Below are 18,935 nucleotides of genomic sequence, written 5' to 3' on the forward strand. Positions count from 1 at the left end.
TTCCCCAACCGATGAAAGATCTCCCCCATGTTCCTCATAGGATATGAATCCTTTTTGGTCCAGGAGTTGATCTTTCGAGAATCTAGGCAGACTCGCAGCTTCCCATTGGATTTCCTTACAGGGACCAGTCCACTCGCCCACTCGCTCGAACATTCTTCGATAGCGTCCATCTTCTTGTACCGTTCAATCTCAGCTTCCATTTCTGCCTGAATAGCCGGAGAGCATCGGTATAGCGGTTGCCTGCGTGGTTTCGCCTCCTCTTTCAATATAATCTCGTGCTGGATAAGTGACGTTCTTCCTAACCGGTTCTCTGTGGTGCACGGAAACATTTTAATCGCTTCGGTCAATTTTGCTCGTTCCTCGGGTTGCAGTTCGTGCTCCGTTTCCACCGTTTCAGGTGTCGTCTTTGATGGTTCCGGCAATTCTAACGCTGGAATGTCCAACGTCTCATCTGGGTCCGTCTTTTGTATCACCGGAAGCGACTGGATCGGCAGAATCGTGAAGTCTAGAACCTCCAACTCAGCATTTTCTCTGCTTACCGTGTCAATCTTCTCAAATCCGTTCGCTCCTTCCATCATCGGTTGAATTCCGAAGGCTTTCCAGAAGTTATACCCCAAGATCATTCTCCTACACACCTGAGGTACAACGAGGACTGGTACAACCTTCGTAATTCCATTGAACTCGATCGGAAGCTGAACGTATCCGAGACTTTTGTGGACCGTCTTGTCTGCCGTCACGATGCGTATTGGACTCTCCCTCATCGTAAGACCATTTCGTTCTACGATGTTGGTAACGCTAGTGACGCAGACGCTAGCCCCCGAGTCCAGCAATGCATCATAATCCGTATCAAAGATCCGCACCATGACATGAGGACATCTCTCCGCCGTTGCCGTTACTTCACACAATACTGCATCTTCTCCATTTACACGTTCGGATATGGGAACTATTCGGAACGTTGGAATGTCGTCGTTCCCGTCTGTACATTCCTCCTCTAGTTTCCCGACATAACCTGTTGAGACGATCTTGGGTGATTTGGGCAATTGACGGACGTCTTGCCTGGAGTTCCACAAACATAGCAGAAGATCCGCTTCTCTTCTCGGCAATACCTCCACATATGCCCTGTCTTTCCGCAGTTCCAACACAGCATTTGTGAAGTTTCCCTCGGTGTTTGCTGTGCCGGTTGCTGCACCGTTTGTGGTTGAGTTGGAGTCTCCGACACTTTCCTCTCTGTCTGTCTGCGGTCGTCCTTGCTTCTTCTGTCCCTGTTGAACCTTCGAATGCGAGTCGCTTGACTCGTTTTCTGCCTCAATGTTGTGCACATTTCCGGTCGGCTTATTGGGTCCTTCCCGGTGACCTCTAAACGTCGGATCGTTTGCGTCTATGCGATACGCGTAGTACTCCAACATTCGCAAATCCCTTACCGTTCTACACGCCAACCGCGACCGGTAGTGAGGGCGCATATTGTCCCAAATTATCTCAAACAGACGGGTTTGGTCTAACGGAGTACTTAAAAGTTTATTCAACCGCTCTACCTCCATTTTGAACGTTAGGAAGGTCTCGTTCCGTTGTTGCTTCCGCTCGTAGATCTTCTGTCGGTTACCCTGGTCTTTGTTGGGATTTCCATACATGTATCGAATCCTTTCCTCGAAGTCCGCCCAATCAAGGAACTCGTCCGCGTAACAGAGATACCAATCGTATGCCTCCCCGCGTAGGATTGTATGGATTCGTTGCAGGAGGATACCGTCAGAAATCCTGTCCATTCTGGCTAACCGCCGCACCTTGTGAAGAAAATCCTCCAAAGATCTCTGACGTCCATCACCACTAAAGGTCAGGTGCCACTTCTCCATACGTCTATCCGCGTTGATTATCTCTGCCTCAATGTTACGTTGGTACGAACGGTTTCCTGAATGGTCTCCCCTTGATCCGTTATCAAAGTCCTCCGATCTTGCGTATCGATTTTGTGATCGAGCTTCCGGTTGACGATTTGCTCTATGGTCCCTCCTAAAGTCGTCTGGTATGCTTTCCACATCGTTCGGCTGTTGAATAGCTGAAAACCTGCTAACATACGGTTGATGGTTTTCATTTATCCGCGAAAACTCATTCCGATAGTTAGTGTCGAGCTGTCTGGATCCTCCGTACCCTGGAAAGTTGGTAACCCCTTCCCTATCTCTTCCTATCATCCCATTTCTTTCATATTCATCTTCGTACACTGTTGCTGATCTCTGCCAAGGCTGAAATTCTTGTTCCTGTCGGCGGCGTTCATCACCCATTCTGTCATTCTCTTCCCGCCAAACCGGATGCTGTCGAATATTATTTCCGGTTCTTCGGTCCTCTTCCATCTCTCTCCTATAATTTATCTGCTCTGTCTGCAACTGGTTGTTCAGATTTCGATTTGACCTCGCTACCGTGTTTGCTGTAACCTGTTCTGATTGTAATACTCTTTCCTGTTGTCCCGTGTGAATGTTGTCTGTTTTGTTAATTAGTACTGGTAATGTTCTAGCTACTTCTGGGGTTGAAAGCATTGGGTTAGCATGCTCCAAAGTAGCTTGCCTTTCCACAATTTGACAAAACTTTTCCAGCTTCGCTTCCAACTGTTGAATTTTCTGTAGGTAAAACTTTTCTTTCACTGTCTTCTCCTCTAATGCACTTCTCAATTTTGCCTCTACGTTTTCCTCCAAATTATCATGCTGTCCCGTTACCACTTTCTGCTTCATCAGGCTCAACGACTCCGCACCTGCTTCCTTACTTTTTTCCTTTTCCTGGTTCAACAACTCCTCTATTCCTTTTAATCCTGCGTTAGTTCCTTTATTCTCATCGCTCTTTTTTGCATTTTTGTCCTCAGAAGTTTTCTTACTACTAAATTTGTTCAATAGCCTATTAACTTCACTCTCAAGTTGGTTTTTCAATTCCTCACCTTGTGGGCTCTGAGCTTGTAGCCGCTCAACCCGAAGCGCGTAATGTTTGAGCCGAGAAATACATCTATCATCAGGTCCTTTTTCCAACTGTTTTTCTATTGCTTCAACTTGACCCAAAATAAACTCAAACATTTGATCAATAGTGCATTTTGACCCATATTCCCTTCCTTCCTTAGCATCTACAAAAAAGAGATTCCTCAAAAGTCTCTGTTTTGCATCCAGATCGCTTCGTATATCCGCTGCCCTATCCCTAATCGTTAGTTCATAATCCACCTCCTCAGTCGTCAAGTGATCAGCACGAGGAAATTTATGAGCCATTTTCCTTGTACCAGTTTTGTTCCAACAAAAATCTATAATTAAGTATTATTTTCTGAATTACCAATTCAAAAAATTCGTATAACAGCTTCCAAAGCTAACAATACACCATATAAACGTAAACCACAGATACTCAACAAAATTCTCCACAAAATACTGAAATTTACGAATACTCTACAACATAATCTAATTTTCAGAATCTACTTAAGTACATTAATTCTGAAATTTCACGCATCAACATAATTTTGAACTAAAGACCGTATACTCAAAATTTGCTCCATACAAATACTACAGACACCACATAAGACCTTTCAGTTGGGCGCCATTTTGTAGCCGTCACTGGCCGATCTGGGAGTAATCATGCGGCTTAAGCGCCACTCCGTGAGGAGACCGCAAGACGAGTTTAGTTTGCCCGGTTGAGACCCGTTCAGGGCGAGTCCATTCAAAATGCTTAAAGAAAGCCAAGATCGAGCCAGTTCGCCTACTCACTACTCCAGAACTGGGGTAACTACCCTACACAACCAACATAACTTCTAGATTACCGTACTACGTCTCCAAAGAGCGGTGAGAGATCACCCATGCCTAAGAAACGTTGCAACGAGGGGAAATGTTGCACGCTATAGGTAAATCCAACGGAAGCTAACGATCCCTCCGCATCTGGTGGCAGGAATGAGAAACCTATGAAAAGAGGGGCTCCGCCAAAATTTGCCATTGCGCAGCATAGGCAAACTGCACTTTTTCACTTTTTCATATCGAATTCCGCATCGTAGAGAAACAAACGAGCACTTTTTGAAAAGAAAATCTAATTCTCTTTCAGATGCGCTTAGATCCGGTAGGTACTTACGAACAACTTATGTGATTAATTTGAGGAGCTCTTGCTATGCCTCCGGCGGGCAATCTTCCGGATTTTTTGTTAGCTGGTCAATCCGGTGTCTGTCGCCGTGGGCATCGAGATTGATGATAATAGAAGCCATTACCAATGGAAAATAGCAACCACCAAGGCAAAATATGAGTTAATTTTGAAAACGAAAAATTGAATTTTTGATGTAAACAAACGATTTTCACCTTATCTCACTTAGCGCCTCTACAATTGGGGGTCATCTGAATTCACCTATATTCTCATCACTGGCGGCTTCAATCCCTTCCCGCCAGAGGCGCAACCAAAGTGGAGGAGAAAAGTATAATCAGATTCAAATCCCGAGAAGCGGAAGACATTGAACGAACGGACAACTACACGCGACAATATGGGAATCCTTTCTTCTACAAACCCATCTGTACTGGACGCAATGACTTTAGACTAGTAACCGTTTATTCATTAACTACCACATTTCATACGAGGGAAACGAAAAACAAAAATCTTTATTTTGTTCAAAATTCACATGCATGCATATATTTGTTTCGTAGCTACGTGTATCGTTCCTATTCCTATTGTGTAGGTACCTATCGTGTGCGTTTTTCTAACTACCTCTGTCTATTGCTGCTCCTCCGTGCTCGTGCTTAGTGTGCGCTCATTCATATTCCCTGGATGATGAAAGCGGCGATAGGAAAGCTTCACCCCCGGGTGGCTAATTGAATTAGGGTTGGGTGGGTCGTCCACTAATTACGTGCGCACGTTTTCGTCATGCCGCACCCAACCTCAAATTTTACGGACGCGTCCAAATGCTGGATGGGCAGCCCAAATCAAGCTCTTCGACCTTTGGTCGGCAAAAAATCACTCCGCGGCGCCCTCACCGGACGCCGCCCTCCACAAAGAAAAACGTGAACGGACTCACCGATTGCAGCTGCTGTTACTCGGCTTGGCTGGTCGTTCTGCTACTTGCGATCCTGCGCTCCTGACACTAGCGCGGTTGGACCACGGTGCTTGATCGCGACCTTTGGACTCGCGATCGCGAATTCACGTGGATGGTGTAGATCCTTTCTGGACGGAACGGGCCCACTGAGCGGCACGTGGTAGCCGCGGTATAGGCCGAAGCGATATGTTGACGGATCGCTTCCTTCCGACGGGGTGACGATGTCGGATGTATTCTTTCTGTCCGATGGAACAATAGGAAGCCGCGAAGATGTTCGGGAGGTCGTTGGCTGTAGAGTAATTAATTAGCACCAAGCACAATTGCACACGGGATGGGACGGACACACTGAGCACATTACCTGGTTTCTGTCAAGAAAACGCACAAACTTCAACGACGCACAACTTTCTCCTAACTATCTTTATACTAGGAACTAATTACAAAAGAACAAATAGAATTATAAAAAGAAATAATCACCACATTGTTACATCACTCACAAGAACAATCGACACGTTTTACAAAAGCGCGACACTTCCACTGAGGTTGACGGTTCGGACGAAATTGAATCAAAGCCGTGACCCTCAGATTAGGGAAGGTGACCTCGGTCGAGTCCAGCGGATACTCGAATTTCCCGCGACATTCTTCGAAATAGTTCGTTAATCTAGAAGAATATGCTGACCGATCGCTCAGGTTTCGCGTTCGGCCGCAACCTTTTCTCTCTCGACTTTCTCCAAAGATTCCGAATGGACTTGACCTTCGGAGACAGTTTTTCAGGGCCGAGTGCAACCATTAATAACGCCTGTAGCCGATTTTGTCGGTAGATCTAAAGTAAGCGACGGTCTACCTTAAGGCGTGTTGCAGTTCTTTAAAATTAGATCGATTTGGGTGGTGGAATGTCTGGTTTAATTGAACAATTACTATAGCACATGGAGCAAAGGCTACATTCTTCAGTGGACTCTTCCGCGCTTCTTTCAGGACTGCCTTCCAAAATTTCTCCAGGACTTCATTCCCGGATATCTCGAAAAATTTCACATTCCTACAGGAATTCCACTCCAGGTATGTTTCCAAGATTTATTCAAGACATCCTTCCGGGATTCCACTAGGTGTTTCCTCCGGTATTCCATGAGATTTTTCCAGGAATTCTCTCAGGATTCTTTACAAGATTTTTCCAAGACGTTCCGGGATGCTTTTAAGTGTTCCCTCCGAAATTCCATTAATTCCATCCAGGATTTGTTCCTGGGATTCTTCAAGGATTTCATCTCGAAATTCCTCTCGAGTTTCTTCCAGGAATTCCTACCAGGGTTCCTCCGGAGATTCCTCCCGGGATTCCTTCAGAAACTCATTCAGGGATTCCTTCAACATTTTCTTCAAAATTACCTTCTAGGATTCCTTCAGCAATTCTTTCCGGGATTCCTTCAGGCAGACACGAATGCCACATAAGTGGTAAAGCGTCTTTAATAAATATTAATAATAATAATAATTCCTTCAGGAATTATTTCGGGATTCCTTCAGGAATTCTTTCCGGGATTCCTTAAGCAATTCTTTCCGGTATTCCTACATAAATTCTTCCGGGAGTCCATCCGGAATTCCTTAAGGAATTCCTTCCGAGATTCCTTCAGGAATTCCTTCCGAGATTCCTTCAAGAATCCCTCCCGAAATTCCTTCAGGAATTCCTCCCAAGAATCCATCAGAAATTCCTACCAGGGTTCCTCCGGAAATTCGTCCTGGGACTCCTTCAGAAACTCTTTCAGGGAATCCTTCAAATTTTTTTTCAAAATACTCTTCCAGGATTGCTTCAGCAATTCCTTCCGGGATTCCTCCAGCAATTATTTCCGAGATTCCTTCAGGAATTCTTTCCGGCATTCCTTCAGGAATTATTTCGGGATTCCTTCAGGAATTCTTTCCGGGATTCCTTAAGCAATTCTTTCCAGAATTCCTACATAAATTCCTTCTGGGAGTCCATCCGGAATTCCTTAAGGAATTCCTTCCGAGATTCCTTCAGGAATTCCTTCCGAGATTCCTTCAAGAATTCCTCCCGAGATTCCTTCAGGAATTCCTCCCAAGAATCCTTCAGAAATTCCTACCAGGGTTCCTCCGGAAATTCCTCCTGGGATTCCTTCAGAAACTCTTTCAGGGAATCCTTCAAAATTTTCTTCAAAATTACCTTCCAGGATTCCTTCCGGGATTCCTTCAGGAATTCTTTCCGAGATTCCTTCGGGAATTATTTCCGAGATTCCTTTAGGAATTCCTTCCGAGATTCCTTCAGGAATTCCTTTCGAGATTCCTTCAGGAATTCTTTCCGAGATTCCTTCAGGAATTCCTTCCGGGATTCCTTTAGGAATCCCTTCCGGAATACCTTTAGGAATTCCTTCCGAGATTCCTTCAGGAATTACTCCCATGAATCCTTCAGAAATTCCTCCCAGGAATCCTCCAGAAAATCCTCCCAGAATTCCTTCAGGAGTTCCTTCCGGAAATCCTGCAAGAATTCATTGCAGGATTCCTTCAGGAATTCCTTCCGGGATTTTTCCAAGACTTTCTTCCGCGATTCCACCAGAAAGTCCTCGCGGGATTCCTCCAGAATGTCCAGGAATTTCTCTCATTATTTCTCTAGAAATTCCTCCCGGGATTTCTCGAGTAATTCTTTCCAGGATTCTTCCAAGGATTCCTCACAGAATTTGTCCAGGGATTCGTACAAGGATTCTTCCAGGAATTACAACCGGGATTCCTTTGGAAATCCTCCCAGAATTCCTTCTAGGATTCCTTTCGTAAACTCGGAAAGATGGATTGGAAACACCTTGGAAAGGGAATTTCTAAAGAAATCCTGCAAGGAACTTCTGGAGGAAATCCTGGAGAAATTCCTGGAAAAATTCCTGAAGGAAATTCTGGAGAAATTCCTGGAGGAACTCCTGGAAGAATCCCAGAAGTTAGTCCTGGAGGAATCCCAGAAGAAATTTCAGTAATAATCTCAGGAGGAACTCTTGAAAGAATCCTAGAAGCAACTTCTTGATGAACCTGGGAAGGGACTCCCGAGGGAATCCCAGGAGGAACTCCTGAAGGAATCCTAGAAGGAACAACTGGATGAACCCCAGAAGAAACTCCTGGAGAATTGGCGGATGGAACTCCTGGAGGAACCACAGGTACTCCTAAAGAAGCCCCTGTAGGAACTCCTGAAGATATCCCAGAAGGAACTCCTGAAGAAATCCCAGAAGGAACTCCTGGTTGAATCCCGGAAGGAACTCCAGGATAAATTCCGGAAGAAACTCCTGGATGAATCCCGGAAGGAACTCCTGGAGGAATCCCGGAAGGAACTCCTGGAGGACACTCGGAAACGAATCCAGAAGGAATCCCAGAAGGAACTCCTAGATGAATCCTGGTAGAAACTCCTGAAGAAATCCCAGGAGGAATCTCGGAAGGAACTTCTGGAAGAATCTCGGAAGGTATTCCGGAAGGAATGCTAGCAGGATGGCCTGGATGAATCCCGTAAGGAACTATTGGAGGAATCTCGGAAGGAATTCCAGGAAGAATCCCAGGAAGAACTCCTGGGGGAGTTCTGGAAGGAACTTTGATTTTCTGATCTTTCATGATCACTAGTAACGCTTGCAAACATCTGTAGATGAGAGCAGCAGTATTTAGAAATTTATGTTTTTGCTGTACAGTATGACAAATTTTAATGTTGTTTATATCTGTGAAAAGAATCAGACCGTATTTAGTTTGCAAATCTGATTTCATTGATCATAATTAATAATTATCTTAAAGATATATCGTCTAGTTCAAACCTTTGTAGGGGTATGTGGCGGGACCATCATCATCATCATCAACTCGTGGAGGCAACTCAGCATAAATTTCTAGAGGAATTTAGGAATGAACTTCTGGAGAAGGAACTCCTGGAAGAATCAAAGAACTCCTGGAGAAATCTCTGGAGGAAACTCCTGGAGAAATCCCGGAATGAACTTCTGGAGGAATCCCATAAGGAACTCCTGGAGGCATCTCGAAAGAAATTCCCGAAAGAACTCCAGGAGAAATTCCAGAAGGAACTCCTTGAGGAATCCCAGAAAAAAAACTCCTGGAGTAATCCTGGAAGGAACTTCTGGAAGGAAATCCTGGAAGGAACTCCTGGATGAACCCTGGAAGGAACTCCTGAAGGAATCCTGATAGGAACTAACTTCTGGAGGAATCCCGGAAGGAACTTCTAGGGGAATCTCCAGGAGGAATCCCGGAAGGAACTCCTGGAGGAACATCGGAAAGGACTTCTGAAGGAACACCTGAAAAAATCCCGGAAGGAACTCCTGGAGGAATTTCAGAAAGAACTCCTGGAAGAATCCCGGAAGAAATTCGGGGAGAAACGGTAGAAGAGCCTTCTGAAGGAATCTCAGAAGGAACTCCTGGAGGAATCGCAGAAGGAATTTCTGGAAAAATTCCAGAAGGATCTCCTGTAGGGATTCCGGAAGGAACTCCTGGAGGGATTCCGGAAAAAAAAAACTCCTGGATGAATCCCTGAAGGAACTCCTGGAGGAATCCCGGAAGGAACTCCTGCAGAAACATCCGAAGGGACTTCTGAAGGAACTCCTGGAGGAAACCTGGAGGAATCCCGAAAGAAACTCCTGGAGGAATCCCAGAAAGTACTCCTGGAAGAAAACCGAAAGAAAATCCTGGAGAAACCACGGAAGAAACTTCTGAAAGAATCTCAGAAGAATCTCCTGGAGAAATCTCGGACGAAATTCCTGGAGGAATCCTGGAAGAAACTCCTGAAAAAATCTCAAAAGGAACTCCTGGAGGAATCTCGGAAGAAACTCCTGAAATCTCAGAAGGAACTCCTGGATGAATCCTGGAAAGAATTCCTGGAGGAATTCCGGAAGGAACTCCTGGGGCAATCTCAGAAGGAACTCTTGGACTAATCCCAGAAGAAACTAGGAATGTCTCATAGAGATCTCCTGGAAAAAAAACTTAGAATGGATTCCAAGAGAAATACCAGGGAATTCCGTGCTTGTCATTCCTGCCGTTCCGTTCCGTTTTGCCGTTGTCATTGTGTTTGGCCCTTAAACACTTGTTCGTAGATCCCGCTTCCGACTCTTCGTAGAGTGTGATTGACCCACTCTACATTCACTTTTGAGTTTCTGTCGCAGCCAGTTTTTGGTGACATAAACGATAAAGAAAACTTTGCGTTCAAGATTATTGACCTGCAGCCGTTAAGTGTTCTCTACTACATACCAGGTTTTACTGGCGTACTGCAGCACAAATTTCACGTTTGAGTTGAAAATCCAAATTTTAGTGCGTCGACCAATCCGATGGTTTACATGGATTTCATTAAATCGCAAAGGCAGCACATGTCTTCTTGATCCGTGCACCTATGTTGATCTTGGTGTCGTCATCAGCCGCCTTTTGGCTACTATGATATTGTAAGCTTTCCAATGATCCTTCCATATTCCACAATTTAATCCAGTCGAGTCAAGTACAAGACACTGAAGACGACCTTACAGTTGAGGTCGAAATACGTATCTGTTAGTTAAAGGATGCAAATTCTTGGTGGAATTCAAAGGAACAGTACATAACACGATTTTCTTTTTACTTAATTTAATCTTGTTAACATTGATGATTAAACCTTCCAACTAGCGGCAATCGGCAAGATCAATGAGCTTACTCTGCGTTGAGCTAATAGAGCAAAATCATCATGTTTAAGGCTCAAGCATTCGTCATCATTTTTCGGAAAATAAAAAGCAGTTTTCTCGCTGCAAATCAAAACATCGACCATGAAAATATATTCACTGCATTCTATTCCTCGTGTGGAGTATAGTGAATTTATTTTCATAGCAAAGACTTTTGTTTTGAACGAAAAAACTGCTTTCAAATATTTAATGATGACGATGATTTCAATGACGAATAGTTCAACGTTTAAGTCACCTCAATGCTCCGCTCCATGGTAATGGGCATCTACAGCAACCCACAATTTGATGAACGAACGTAAACATATTTGAAATTATTAACTACTTTTTGTGGATTGATGTTATTCATTTGGGTAAGTTATTGAATCATTCAAAACATATATCCTAGTACGGTAAAAAAATGGCACTGACGCATCTTGTCCCCAATTTAACGAAACAAAAGCATTTATTTTGATTCAAGTGAAATGTTTTGGCACTAAGTGAATAAGTTCATAAAATCAGGTCAGAGGTGACACGGGGAAACGATAATCCGATTAGAACTAAATAAACAATCTTCCACGTCCTTTGTCATTCATTCTTATCAACTCGTTCACTCTTTCATGCGCACGTTGATGTACTCCCTAACAGCACGTTTATTACCTTCATCTTCAATGGAGTCAGGTATAACCTAACAACCTACTGAAGCTACTCGTCCTGTGCACCATTCTCGTCGCCTTTATCAGCGCCACTATATTCCGCATCACGTGTTTCACCCACCCCCTCGCCCACACTGACCTCTGCAGAAATCTTTCGCTCACCGTCATCAACGTCGTTCACCGGTGTCACCGCAGTTTCTTCACTTTCGACACTGCCGGTGGCGCCTGCATTATAGATAACCGTATCATACCGTTGAATAGAGCCATTGTGATCTGCGGTTTGTTTCCCATCGTTGTCTTCATCGTCGTCGTCCTCGCTGGTAGAGCCAAAAGCACAACCTTCAAGAGACCCACTAGCCACAATGGCAGTCATTTTCGAAGTCTGTTCTTCTGAGTGCTGCTTTTCCGGACTTGCCTCATGATTGGCCATGGCAGGTGAAATGTCGGCCACTACACTAAATTTGTTCAACCCTAAGCATTCTCCCACGGGGAGAAAATTTTCCGTTTCCTGACGACAGCTCGATGGCTCTAGACCTACCCCACCACCATCCTGACTGTGCACCGAGTGCGTCTCATCTCCACAAACGCTGTTGAATTTACTAAAGTTCTTACTGCGTCGCTCGTGTATCACTTCAATCGAGTCGTAGTAGTCATCATCACGTGCATGATGGAAATTAGGATAACGAGCACTTCCGGTGCTGGCCGAGCCGACCGGAGCCATCTCTACCCCGGTGCTGCCGTGCTCGAGCCCACCCCCGCTACTGCTACTAATCACATATATCTGATCAAATTCGTTGCTGAGTTTTTTGCTTTTGATTTTCGGTTTCGGTTTGCGGAAACTTTTCGTCGAGTTGCTACGGTAGAGAAAGCGATTGGCCTTCTCGTTCGGCGGGTCGTCAGCAGTGGTTGCGGTTCTGCCCACCAGAACTAATGAGTCCGGTCGAGCTGGTTGGGCTGATTGGAATCCTTCCTTTGATGGCAGGGAGGGTTTGTTGGTTGAGGAGGCGTTAACGCTGACCTGTTGTTGATGCCCATGGGAGATAGGAGACCTATCTGCATTCGGCGATGGTTCCTCCTGCTCGGGGCTATCTTCCTCAGGGACACACGGTTCTAAGCTCGATTGACAGGATAGATTGCGAGGAGCGATGGCAGGCTCGGAACAAATTGATAGTTGGCTCCTGCAGAAAATGGAAAAAGGGCAAATAAATTAGTGGAAAATTTTCAAAGAATACATCTATGAAAGAGGTAGCGAGTTTAATATTCGGTAACTACCCGGTCAATGTACACAATTTGTTTAGTGATAAAAGTGACACTATCATTGTATATTTGTCTAAATAAAACTGGTTGTATGCCCCCTCCAAGACAAATAAAATGGCAGCTTAAAATCACACACTAAACAAAAACGGTTGCTGCCTTTGGCAAAGTTGTTACGAATTGACTCATTTACTAGAAAAAAAAACATGTATTTTGCGTTTCAGGCTTAAACGACTATTGCCAGAGCGCTCCTAAGTCTGATTACCCAAGTAACTGCACAAGATTCTCTAGAATTGCTTTCAGAATCGAGTACTTGTATGCGACACAAATGTAGATTGGAAGTGCTTTTACATAAAAAGGAAGTTACCAGTGGAAGTAGCCAGTTTAGGCTTTGCTGACGTTATTATTCATGCTTTGCAAAAAAAAAACAACTTGGATTCTATTTCTTTTGTATTGTCATTATAATGAGAATTCTTTAAATCAAGAGATTCATTTTTAAGTTTTACATGTCGAAATAAGTAGTTTGATCTTTGTTGATAATTTTTATAAGAGAGTTCACTAAACAGCGAAAACCGCTGCGTTGAATGTTTTCGTTTAAAATACATGGTGTTGGTTTCCTGAGCGCATACTTTTTCAAGAGTGATAGAGGACCATAATTGGTAAAAAAAAAATGTTCTACGCATATGGTCAAATCTCAACCGTAACGCAGTTATTAAACTTCCCATGTTCTTGATTCTTACACAGCGTAACAAAAATTAACTTTTGGTTTGTCTCAAGAGCAAACTTATGTGTCTTTGACAGATTTTGGGCTGCTGAATCCGATTCCGAGTCCGGGCTCAGGTTTGCTCCAGCACGTCACAATTTTGAGCTATACCTCAATTTATAGAGCAAATTATGCGATTTTGGGCTTTTTTGACTGCCCGCCATTAAGCATGGAAATATTAGTTTTAACCAATCAAAAGGTAAATTGGTCAATCAACATCTAAATTAACGACACATGCAAAATATTTCGTTTAATCAAATCAAATTTAATAGATTTAAGCATTTTATGTTAGTAATTAAACTTGCATGCAACTTTTGGAGGGTAACTTGTATGGGAAATACCGTGCCTAACATTAATCGCTTAAAACTATCAAATTCGATTAGACAAAATGAAATATTTTGCATGAGTCGTTAATTTAGATGTTAATTGACCAATTTATCCTTTGATTGGCTAAAAGAAATATTTCCATGCTTAATGGCTTGCAGTCAAAAAAGCCCAAAATCGCACATTTTGCCCAATAAATTAAGGTATAGCTCAAAATTGTGACGTACTGGAGCAAATCTGAGCCTGGATTCGGATTCAGTGGCCCAAAATCTGTTAGAGAAACATAAGTTTGCTCTTGAGACAAAAAAAATGTTGCGCTGTGTTATTGTTTTTGCTGGCTATAACTTGAAAATGGTCAAACTTATCGTAATTTGTTGGCCCTTATTCGAAAGATTATTCAATTTTCTATCAAATGACATCTTTGAATCGATTGATTTAGTTAAATAAATAATTTTACGGCTTTTCGGGCCCGTATGATCACCAATATTAACTTCTTTTCCCGATCAGCCTAGATAGCTGTGTAGTGTCGGTAGCGGTTAGTTCAACTGGTTAAGAATAGCACTACGGACCGCCTCACAGTGATGCGAGGGCGGCGAAAAGTCAAAAAATCAACTTTCAGATATAGGTCCTGTATTATTTTTGAACTATTTCGAGAGCTTATTACCAAAGTTTTAATAAGATTGGACCGAAATTGATTTTTTTTGCAGCATTACAAAGTATGTGTTGAAAAGTGTTGCATTTTTAGTTTCTTTGTAAAATGTTTGGGGAAACGAAAAAAAATTCAACTAAGTTTTCAAATATGAGGACGCAGTTGGACACATTTCACGCTATGCTTATTTTGAAGATTTTCATGTCGTCTTTCAGAAAATCAATGGGTCATCTTGCGCAAACTTGCGCAACCTATGTTTTAAGTCCCTTGAACATAGAGTATGATACAATATTTAGTACAAAATAATACCGTTCGTGCCTGGACTTGGTATGCATATCATTGTAGTCAGGGTAAAAGCATCTGTTAAAATGGGTTCTTTTTTTTCATTTGTAGCTGAGATTGGCGATGCTAAAACGATTTCATTGCAATTTTGTGTTATTCATTTGAGCTGTCCAAGCTCACACGTCCTAGAGTTTAACGGAGCCGTACATGCAGTTCGAATGAAGGCAGTGTTCGTTCAGTCGTTAACTCTATTAGTATGCTAGGGTCAATATGACACAAATTCGAATATAAAACAGGCATACCTTATTTATTTATGCACGGAGACTTATTATTCTGGGGTAACATAAAATGGCATCAACATTTTCGATAAAGTATAAACCGTACGAGCTGAACAAAAAACTTACAAATAATGCACTAGGATCATATATAAACGCGGAAAATCAAACCCTTACAGCCCAGTGACATTTTAACCAAACAACATCATTTTATATATCATTCGATTGAAAATTTAGTTAAGAACTCGATGTTGAAGTAAAAAATATATTTGTGGTGCAATGATCACCGGGAATCGACTACAAGCATATCATGTTGACCAAAACTCTTACCGCATCTTCAAACATTTAGGTTCTATAGGAAACCTGGTTAAGTTAAAAAATATGTATACACTAAGGGTATTCTGCTGGTTGAAACTTGGACAGATCATCGATAGCAGAAGCTACGCTAGAAAACTTTCGGACGTTTCGTGGTGCCCCGGGGACCTTGTGGCAAGAAACATGTATGTAGTAATGTCAAAACATGGCTTTCGTGTGATGTTTTATGAATGTTCTTCGGGTTGTGCCTGAACGGATAAGCTTTAGGAGAAAAGGTCGAAGTACAGAACGTCTAAAGACAAAAGGTCGAAAGTCTATGGACAAAAGGTCGAATGGACAGAAGGACGAATGAACAAAAGGTCGAATGGACAAATTGACAAATGGACGAATGGACAAAAGGTCGAATGTATAACAAATATAGTAAAATATGCTCTCAGGGGGTTGTAGGACAAAATGTCAAAAATCAAAAGGTCGAAGGTCGAAGCTCAAAAGGTCGAAAGGTCGAAATAAATGAAATAACTAGAATAATAACTAGGATCGAAAAGACAGAAGGACGAATGGACTAAAGGTCGAATGGGCAAAAGGTCGAATGGACAAAAGGTCGAATGGATAAAAGGTCGAATGGACAAAAGGTCGAAACAAAAAAAAAAATAGTTCAGAAGGTTGAAAGGACAGAAGGACGAATGTTGAATTGACAACAAAAAGAAAAGAAACAATGCCGATGCGACCATCTTTTTTCCTGCTTTATATTCTCACTGCAACTTGACCTGCATCTCTTCAACTTAGAGTTCTTTTTTAGCGCTTCCTATTGAATGCAGGGTTTCTTTTGCTTTCCATTGTATTGTGTTTGTATATTGCATAATAGGCATAATACCACACTATACCCAGGGAGTCGGAATTTTTTTCTAATCGTAATCGAACCTCTAATCTGGGCTTATTATAATAGTTGGTGTTCACCTGGTATAAGTGTTTTGAAGAACTTATACCTCTTTTGAACGATGGCTGTTCTCTCGAATAACTTGTTTTTACAGTTATTGGCGTGATTACTAATACTTTTTTTTAAATAGTATTCTACATTCTTTTGAATAATATTGTTTCTAGTAATGCTACAAAATAATTAGCGTACTTACGAATAATACATTTGTTTCTTATATTTTTAATATTGAAAAATTCGTTATTCTGTCAAGCTATATTATCCCAGAGATTATTTTAATTGGTCTGCCAATATTTTCAAAGATGAGCATTTCCTCCACATTATACTTTATTGCTATATCTGATATCGTTTTGTTTGTTGATATATCACCCAGAGATTTATCCTTCTTTAATTCATAGCCTGTTCTACGACATTCGTTGTCATAGTAATGGTTGGAATTTAAAATGGCAATATTCCAATCAAATCTTCTATCTTTAGCCTATGGATTACCTTTCAAATAATATGGTTGCTGTTTTGAATTGCAATGTAGTATCTTTTGCCTTTTATACCCTTTGTCCATTTAACCTTTTATCCATTCGATATTCAATAAGCTTCTTTATAATTATCATCGTCGTTAGCAATCGATTCACCCATGGATATCAAATGAATGTTATTCTTATTTTTTCTGTTTTTTTTATTAGGATAAGTCAAAAAGCAAAATTAAAAGTTTGAACATAATAACTGATCAAACGAAATGTATAACTAATTTAAATGTTATTGTTGTAATGACATATTGAGCAATTTGCGGAACTAATTTATAACACACCAACTGGTTCATATTTCAATAATTTTTAATAATCAAGCTTAGTTTTTGCTCAATATAACACAAATATTAGCAATTGTTTTATAAAGCCGAGATTTAAAAAAATAATCTTGGACGGTTCCGTATACTTGCACATGTTCATTTGTTTGAGTTTTGAGTAGAGTCATGTTTTCTAGATGGCCACCTAGAAAAGGTGCTGAAATGACTACTAATGTACATATTTTTAAAATTCATGAAGAATGGTGTGTCGCAAGATGGAGTTTGAAAACATACAAAAAATGTCCTCTTCCCCGAGGGAACCAGGATTCCGGAATGGTCTTGAAAGTGGCCAATCTAGCTAAAAATTCCGGAAATGACTTCTAATGGAACGTGTTTGCAAAATCATGAAAAATGGTGTGTCGCAAGATGGGTTTTAGAAACATCAAAATATTGTCCTCTTCCCCAAGGGAACCAGGATTCCGGAACGGTCCTGAAAGAGGCCAATCTCGCCCAAAAGTCCGGAAATGACTTCTACTAGACCTATTTTTTTAAATCATGAAAAATGGCGTGTCGCAGGATGGGTTCTAAAAATATCCAAAAATTGTCCTGTTCCCCGGGGGAACCAGGATTCCGGAATAGTCCTAAAAGTGGCCAATGTGACTCATGGGATGTCAAAATGTCTTCTTGATAACTAATTCTAATAAATAACAAAGTTTGGTAAGCTGTGAAGGTATATAATTCATGTTAAGACTTTTCGCCACCTTTTGTATGGAGCCGCATCACTGCGCCTGTTCCAGTGCACAGTGGCTGATTTCGTCATTTTAGCACCCTTAATTAATAACTTTTTAACTATGACGTTTAGCGTCATGGTGTCTTCGAGAAAGTTTTTCGCTATAATAAGGAGCTTCTTTTGAACTATTGTAAAAAATGATCAATCCCCCTAAAAGTGAGATAGAAAATTTATTTTTTTGCTTTTTTCAAGATACAAGGGTGGTGTCTTCACAAAAGTTGTAGAAAATATTATTTGGAGCAACTTTGTCAAAGACGCCAAGTTTGTAACTCCGTTACTTTTCAAGATACGTTACGTTTTTTATCATCAGCCCCTTGAAAAGAGTTTTTGCGCAATAACTTTCGGAGGATTGATTCTACTATTAGTATTAAGCCACAAATGCACTATATCTGTTCATACATTACTCCACCACTAGTTGATTACTATAGTAATTGCACCTATAGGTGCAATAAATTATATCTAAAAAAAGCAATAGTTTATACGCACTTCGGTTCACTTATATGATTCAGCATTTTAATCTATCTCGCTTTCTAGCTACCTATTGTTTATGGAGACGTCAGTGGTCAGTGGACAATGTCACGCTGGCTGTCCATTATATCGACACCGTTCGGAGCAGGGTGTTCATATGGTAGGTGCGGACTGTCCGATATGACGTCACACTCCCCCCCGGTACGCGGACCAGGTCTTCCGGTTCCGCTTACTCCTCCGCGCGCCGAACATCTAACACCGCGAGCTTCACGGTTGGTCGCTCGTAGATCCCACCAACGGTTTGCACGGTAGCCTTGCGAGTTTGCCCTCCACTAGTGGTTACTCCAATGACCCGTCCCTTGGGCCAACAGTTTCTGGGGTGCTCGTGATCCACAATTACTACCACGTCACCTACCTGCAGAGGCTTCACCTGCTCGTGCCATTTCGTACACCGTGTTATGTCGGGAAGGTAATCCCTTACCCAGCGTTTCCAGAAGAGATTTGCCAACCACTGGGAAGTCGGATGACCTCTCCGCAATGCCGCAGTATCTGCATCAACCAGGGACAACGGTTTTGAACCGTCGGATGATCCCAACAGAAAGTGATTGGGTGTTAATGCTGGTGCCGCCTCGTCATCAATTGGCACGTGAGTAAGAGGGCGCGCATTCAGAACTCCTTCTATTTCCGTCAACGCGTTTCGCAGTTCTTCATCGGAAGGTCGCCGGGCATGTAGAACTTCGATCAGGTTCCGCTTAACCGATTGTATGAGCCTGTCCCAACTGCCTCCC

The 18,935-nt window shown here is 42.2% G+C and overlaps 1 protein-coding gene across 1 annotated transcript in view; it reads right to left on the reverse strand.

Moving 5' to 3' along the window:
* Nucleotides 1-8,905: 8,905 nt before the first annotated feature.
* LOC109426278 (uncharacterized) overlaps nt 8,906-18,935 on the reverse strand; it is a 112,459-nt gene continuing 102,429 nt past the window's right edge. Inside the window, exon 8 of the mRNA XM_062852531.1 lies at nt 8,906-12,490. Within this exon, the coding sequence (XP_062708515.1) occupies nt 11,362-12,490 (1,129 nt within the window). The 3' untranslated portion in view covers nt 8,906-11,361. The remainder of the gene's footprint in view (nt 12,491-18,935) is intronic.

The sequence above is a fragment of the Aedes albopictus genome, chromosome 2 (assembly GCF_035046485.1).
Source record: "Aedes albopictus strain Foshan chromosome 2, AalbF5, whole genome shotgun sequence".
NCBI classification, from domain to species: domain Eukaryota; kingdom Metazoa; phylum Arthropoda; class Insecta; order Diptera; family Culicidae; genus Aedes; species Aedes albopictus.